This window comes from Rhipicephalus sanguineus, unplaced genomic scaffold (assembly GCF_013339695.2).
Source record: "Rhipicephalus sanguineus isolate Rsan-2018 unplaced genomic scaffold, BIME_Rsan_1.4 Seq560, whole genome shotgun sequence".
In the NCBI taxonomy this organism is placed as follows: domain Eukaryota; kingdom Metazoa; phylum Arthropoda; class Arachnida; order Ixodida; family Ixodidae; genus Rhipicephalus; species Rhipicephalus sanguineus.
Window position 1 is genome coordinate 190,256 of NW_023615514.1, and position 6,713 is coordinate 196,968.

Genomic DNA, 6,713 nt, shown 5'->3' on the forward strand with positions numbered 1-6,713 from the left:
CGTCATTCTGCAGAGAAGCGAGGTACCTACCATCTGTAACGCATCATGTGCACTTTGTTTATGCGACGGTTGATGACGATGAAGAATTATGACTGAGCCCTTTGTAATGGGTTGGAAGCTTTAATAGACCCACTAGTTACGTAATTCGCATTGTGGGACGCCCGGTCGTTATTGAATTCTCCTGCCACGCTTTATAACATAGTTTAGGTATTGTGGCGGAATAGCAGGGAGGCAAACTTTCTTTAGTGCGTGGACGACGACGGAGGATCAAGACGTCCGCTCGGTTCGAACGCATCACGAAGACTGGTTTATTCTTCCACTATTTACAGGACTCTCGTAGAGAGGGAAAAAAAAGGAAAATAGAACACAAAAACACAGGCACAGTCAAAAGAGTTTCCTCTGCACCCCGCACGTGCAACTGATTTGAAAGCAGACGGTCCATGTGCTTCAGTGTTCTTTCACGGGCTGGGCGCGTATGTCGTAAAACGACGATGTCACCTGTAGACGTTTTCCGCTTTTCCGGTACCCATTGTCGCCTCCAGATAGCGGGCCGCGCTGCCGCAACGCCGAAACGCGTCCCCCCCGAGCTGCCCGTCCTCCTCCCTTTCGCCGCGGGGCCTTCCAAGCTGCTCCGAAGTGGGTGGCCGCTTCACAATCTTCGACAAATACAACAACCTCCCCCGGATGAGCGAACTCTTTAGCTCATTGTTCGTCGACTTCTAGAGGATAAAGCAGCTGTATTGGTCGTTTCAGCTCCGTTCCCCCGCTTAGTGCCAGCCGGCAGGCCCGCACCCTGCCGTCTCTGCCCTTGAACGTTTCTTTGATTCTGGCGATCTTCCACATGTGGCGTTTCAAATGGTCTTCTTTTAAAAGCACCAAATCGCCTATCTTTAGGTCACTCGATGTCGTTGGGTGAGACAAATGGGCTGATCTAAGCTCCAATAAATACTCTTTCCGCCATCGTCTCCAAAATCCTTCAGCCATGGCTGACCGGTACTTCCAGCGCCGTGAGAGATGCGCGTCACCGCCCGGAATTTCGGCTGGCAGGTGGTGTGGAGGAAGGGTTGTCAGCTTTCTTCCGACGAGGAAGTGCGCCGGCGACAGTGGTTCTGGCTCTCGGGCATCTTCGTAGGTGAAAGTCAATGGGCGTGAGTTTATCACGGCCTCCACTTCGTACAAGACCGTTGTGAGTTCTTCAAAGTTTAAACTGCTCCGACCTAACACCTTGCGCAACGCTACCTTCACCGATCGCACCAACCGCTCCCAGAATCCGCCCCACCAAGCTGCCCTTTCAACAATAAACTTCCACCTGATTTGGTTTCCGGCGAAGTAAGACTGCATTTCCTGTGATTTTAGTAGCGCGAACATCGCTTTCAGGTCTTTTGCTGCTCTCTTGAAAGTTAGCGCGTTGTCCGAATAAATAGTCGAGCAGATTCCCCTGCGAGCCACGAAGCGCTTGAATGCCAGGAGAAAGGCTGTAGTCGACATGTCGCTGACGAGCTCAAGATGCACGGCACGTGTCACAGCGCAGGTGAAAATTGCGATGTAACATTTCCGGACGTCGCGCGACTGTTGACAAATCAAAGGTCCTGCGAAATCGATGCCAACGGTGTCGAACGGATTTCCTTTTGTCACTCTGTCAGCTGGAAGTGGTGCTACTGGTTCCGTGGCGGGAGGGCAACTTTGTTTGCGACAAATGAGGCACCGCTTGATAACCTTTTTTACGGCCTGGCGCCCTCGGATGATCCAATACGACTCTCGCAACTGCGCCAGGGTGTCGCGTACCCCTGAGTGCAGCATTCTCACGTGCTCTTTCCTTATGAGCAGCAGCGTGAAGGGGTGAGTGCCAGGGAGAACGATAGGATGTTTGGTCTCTTCGTGGTTGTCAGTGAATTGCAGGCGTCCACCAACTCGCATGAGACCTTCCCTGTCAAGGTACGGGTTGAATGGCAAAACAGGAGAGCCTTTGCGCAGCGGTCTTTGGGCTTTCAGGTTGGAAATGTCGTCGCTGAATGCTTCTCCTTGAGTTGCAGCCAACCAGTACCTCTCAGCATCGATCACTTCTTCAGCTCGTAGTGGGCCACTTTTTCTTTCCTTCCCGTTGCGGCAATTGTTGACAAAGCGGTGGATCCACGCAGTTACGCGAACGACTCTGCTGAATGAGCTGAACTCTTCCACTTTCAGCACTGCCTCGGATGATGATGAGACAATGGGCATCACCGTCACTTTTCTCTCTTCTACGTGACATTCTGCAACCCCTGGGCTCGGCTCGCCTGTCGTTGGCCAATGCGTCTCATCGCCGTGAAGCCAATGGGGTCCTTTCCACCACAACTCGCTCTCCAACAAGGCCGACGGGAGGATACCGCGAGTGATTAGATCAGCGGGGTTGTCTGGTCCTGGGCAGTGTCTCCAATCTTTAGGATCAGTCAGCGCCTGTAGCTCTGACACCCGGTTTGCCACGAAGGGCTTCCATCTGGCAGCGTTTCCTTTAATCCAGTGCATAGCCACTGTGGAATCAGTCCAAAGAATAGTAGCAGCATTCTGGAGGTCCAAGGCCTTGACAACGTAGCGGCACAGTCGAGCGCCAATGAGGGCCCCCATCAGCTCCAGTCGGGGTAACGAGAGGCGCTTCAAAGGAGCTACTCTTGATTTGGCCATAATTAGGCTTATAGTGATTATTCCCAGAGGAGACTTGCATGCAACGTATGCGACAGCACCGTAGGCCTTCGGGCTGGCATCGCAGAAAATGTGCAACACTTTCTCTGTCTCTTCATGTCGGAAATCCCTTGATATGACTCTCGGAATGGACACTCCCTTGATGCATTGAAGCTCTTCACACCAGCAGTCCCACTCCGCCCGCATTTCTTCTGGCAAGGGATCGTCCCAACCAGCACCCAACTCCCACAATCTTTGGAACAATATCTTTACGTACAGTGTTGTGGGAGCAATAAACCCAAAGGGGTCGAAAATTCTGGCTGAGACTTGCAGTACGAATCTCTTGCTGTCAGCTCTTGTGTTGAGGAAATCAAGAAGTGAGGTCATATTGTACTCAAAATTATCCGTCTGAGCATTCCAGGCCACTCCCAATACCTTGGTGGCTGCAGGAGGTTCAGCATTCGCATTACTTCTTGTCACATTCCCATCCTCTATGAAGTTGACTAAATCGTGGTCGTTAGACATCCACTTGTGGAGTCGCATTCCTGCTTGTGATAATATATCGCTTGATTCCTGGCATAACACTTTACCCTGTTCAAGGCTGTCGACCCCAGTCACTAGGTCGTCAACATAGAGATGGTTGCGTAGGATGCTCGCCGTCTCAGCATACTGCGGGAGTCCTTCAAGATGGTGTTGTAATGTTGCGGCCAATAGGAAAGGGCTGGATGTGACACCGAACGGCACGCGTGTCATTCGATAGGCCGCCACCGCTGGTAGTTCTTCACCTTTCTTCGGCGTAGTAGCATACCAGAGAAAACGCACAGCGTTCCGGTCGTCGTCTGACAAGGATATTTGAAGAAATGCCTTTTCAATATCCGCAATGAGGCCGATGTTGTAAGTGCGGAAGTTGATCAGCAAATCGATCAGCTCTGGATTAAGCTTCGGACCACTTTCCAAAACATCATTCAGTGAGAGGCGATTTTGGCACTGGATGATGCATCGAATACTACCCTCATTTTTGTTGTCTGGCTTTCTTGACGAACAACTGCTTGATGTGGCATATAATATACTGGACCTTCCGAAGTGCTGCAACGCTCGTTGGCTGGCTCTGCGTAGCCCTTTTCGATGTATTCTCGGATGCAGGCGTCATATTCCCTGATCAAGGAATCTTCTTTCAAAAGGCGCGTTGTTTGGGCTCTAAGACGCTTCGCGGCGCACTCGTAGTTGTCGTCGAGCTCATTGACCATTGGCCTCCAGGGAAATGACACTTTGTACCGACCATGCTCAAACTTGACGGTTTCTTTGTAGTGCTGTAGGACTGCGTCTTGGTGACGAGCTGGTTCATTTTCTTTGATACCAATGTGCTCGAGCTCCCAGAAGGACCTCAACTGTGCGGATATTTCCTTGTCTGTTTTTTCGCTCACTCCCACTCGCATTACGCCAGCAGCAGAGGAACAGACTCCTGTTGACCTTCTTGTGCCGACCTGACCCTGGACTGTCCACCCGAATACTGTCTCCACTGCCATCAGTTTGGAGGTTAGGCGCTTCGTGGATCCCGTGACTATTTCCCAATAGTGATCAGCTCCGATTAGAAGGTCAATGTTTTCACATCGTCACCCTGCGCGACGTCTGCAACGGGTAAGTCAAATTTCGAAAGTTCAAGCAGAACTGACTTTGATGGTGTAGACATGATCCGCGCAGATGCAGGGAACTTCCAGCGCTTCGACTCGTATCCTTTTCCCGTCGTACTGGCTTCGGAGCCACAGCTCGACCCGACGCGCTTTAGTGCGGTTTACTGCCGACTTGTCGCCGAAGGCATATATTCTAAGCTCCTCTTCCCCAAGCACCTTTAACTGCAGTCTTTCAGATAAGTTGCGATGGATGAATGTCCTTTGACTGCCGCCATCTAGGAGAAGCCTGACAAGTGTACTTTTGTGCGGTCCCTCTGTCCAAGCTCGCGCTGTTTGAAGAAGCAACTGATGCCCCTCCGTGCACATAAATTTCTCTTCTGAGCCTAGAGAAGACTTTAGCACTGCGGCTTCTTCAGTCACTGGTCGAGAGGATGGATTCTGTTCAGCAGTGCCGCGGTATCCTCTGAAATCAGGATCACACATAGCCGTGGCGTGTTTACCGCTACAGTTGGCACACCTGAGCCATTTGGCCTTACGGCACTCTCTTGACGTGTGCCCCTTTACTGTGCAACGGAAACATCTGTTCTCACGCTTCAGCATTTCCCTTTTATCAGCTGCCGACATCTCTGCGTCGCAGTTACCGGTTTCGTGGCACTCTGACGAACAAAACAGACACCCTGTTCTTTCCTTGGTCATTGTATGTAATGCCGCAGCCGAAGACATTCTCGCCGCTTTAAAGGTGCTCTTGCGGTTTTCTATCGACGACTCTACACTCATGCCTCTGGGTGCTTCGGCCCGCTGATGATCTCCCGTGCTTCAACCTCTTTTCTCAAAAAATGCACAAATGCCTCCAATTCACTGCCTCCTGTCGTAGCGTCTTTTCTTCGGCATATTCGAGATGAAGGTCCGCAGGCACCGCTTTCTTTACAACTGTCAGTAGCAAAGCTCCGTACGTGCTGACACCTACGCCCAGAGAAGTGAGGCTTCGTACACCCCTTCTACTTCGTCAACAAGGCCTCGAAGTTGGCTGAGGTTCCGCGAGTCACGCACTGACCTGATATTGAGCAATCTGGACATGTGGTCCTCGATAATGACTTCTTTTCGGCCGAACCTTTCCTTTAACAGCGAGAGAGCAACTTCGTAGTTTCCTTCAGACAAATCAAGCCCTGCAACAGCAGCCGCTGCTTTTCCTGTGAGGTAACTGTTCAGGTATTTGAATTTGTCCACGTTTGACAGGTGGTGGTTCGCGTTTATTGTTGAGTCGAATTGGCTCCAAAAGCCTTGCCACTGTCGAAGCTCACCGTTGAACTTTGCTATTTCTAGTTTTGGCAGCTTTACTGTGGGGGTTACTTGCGGTATGTTATGTTGCTGATTCTCTTTGATCTGAGGAGCTTGAGGTGCGATCTAGCGAAGCGGTCACTGATGAGGTGTTAGTGCAGTTACGCTCACGTAGCATGCGCTGTACTTTGGTTTTTGCTACGCTGATTCTTTCTTTGTAGGTCTCGGAGCATGCAATTTCCTCTTCTAAATCTTCTACGCCACTCTCAATTTCCCGATCTAGCTCTTTCAGTGAATCTTCCTTAAGTGAGAGAAGGTTGATCTTTTCTTCGAGCTCACCGAGTGATGCGTCGTCCTCCATGGTGGCTATGTCGTTGAGAAGCTTTGTCGTTGACGTCCGCACCACGGCCCTTTTGCGCTTGATCCTGTCGATGTCCATCTTTGGGTCCCTATATTCCCGGGTTTCGGCACCAGAAAATATTGTGGCGGAATAGCAGGGAGGCAAACTTTCTTTAGTGCGTGGACGACGACGGAGGATCAAGACGTCCGCTCGGTTCGAACGCATCACGAAGACTGGTTTATTCTTCCACTATTTACAGGACTCTCGTAGAGAGGGAAAAAAAAGGAAAATAGAACACAAAAACACAGGCACAGTCAAAAGAGTTTCCTCTGCACCCCGCACGTGCAACTGATTTGAAAGCAGACGGTCCATGTGCTTCAGTGTTCTTTCACGGGCTGGGCGCGTATGTCGTAAAACGACGATGTCACCTGTAGACGTTTTCCGCTTTTCCGGTACCCATTGTCGCCTCCAGATAGCGGGCCGCTGCTGCCGCAACGCCGAAACGCGTCCCCCCCGAGCTGCCCGTCCTCCTCCCTTTCGCCGCGGGGCCTTCCAAGCTGCTCCGAAGTGGGTGGCCGCTTCACAATCTTCGACAAATACAACATTAGGTGAGAAAGAGAGAGAGAGAGCGAATTAACTTTATTGAGACCCTGAGGAAATGGGTCATGGGAGCCTTATGGGCTTCCTTGACAACCAATAGAAGTGCAATGCGAGGAACCCACTACGCTATAAATCATCATAATTTTTGTGAAGAAGGGAAGCAGCCACTATGCAATTTTTCGTCATTCTGCGGAGAACCGTGGTACCCG

At 51.0% G+C, this 6,713-nt stretch overlaps 1 protein-coding gene across 1 annotated transcript; it reads right to left on the reverse strand.

The window, feature by feature from the left end:
- Positions 1 to 702: 702 nt before the first annotated feature.
- Positions 703 to 6,003, reverse strand: LOC119377736 (uncharacterized). Its single transcript, XM_037647083.1, has 2 exons — positions 5,904 to 6,003; positions 703 to 3,098 (listed from the first exon to the last, which is right to left on the reverse strand). The coding sequence occupies exons 1-2, from the start codon at positions 6,001 to 6,003 to the stop codon at positions 703 to 705; spliced, it is 2,496 nt and encodes an 831-aa protein (XP_037503011.1).
- Between the last annotated feature and the right edge of the window lie 710 nt (positions 6,004 to 6,713).

What these genes read in the sequence shown, in the direction of transcription:
- LOC119377736 (XM_037647083.1), bottom strand. Translation starts at nt 6,003, where the DNA reads ATGGACATCGACAGGATCAAGCGCAAAAGGGCCGTGGTGCGGACGTCA. An exon ending in GGAGGACGACGCATCACTCG is followed by an intron (nt 3,099 to 5,903) that starts GTGAGCTCGAAG and finishes AACCTCCTGCAG; the next exon opens with CCACCAAGGTATTGGGAGTG.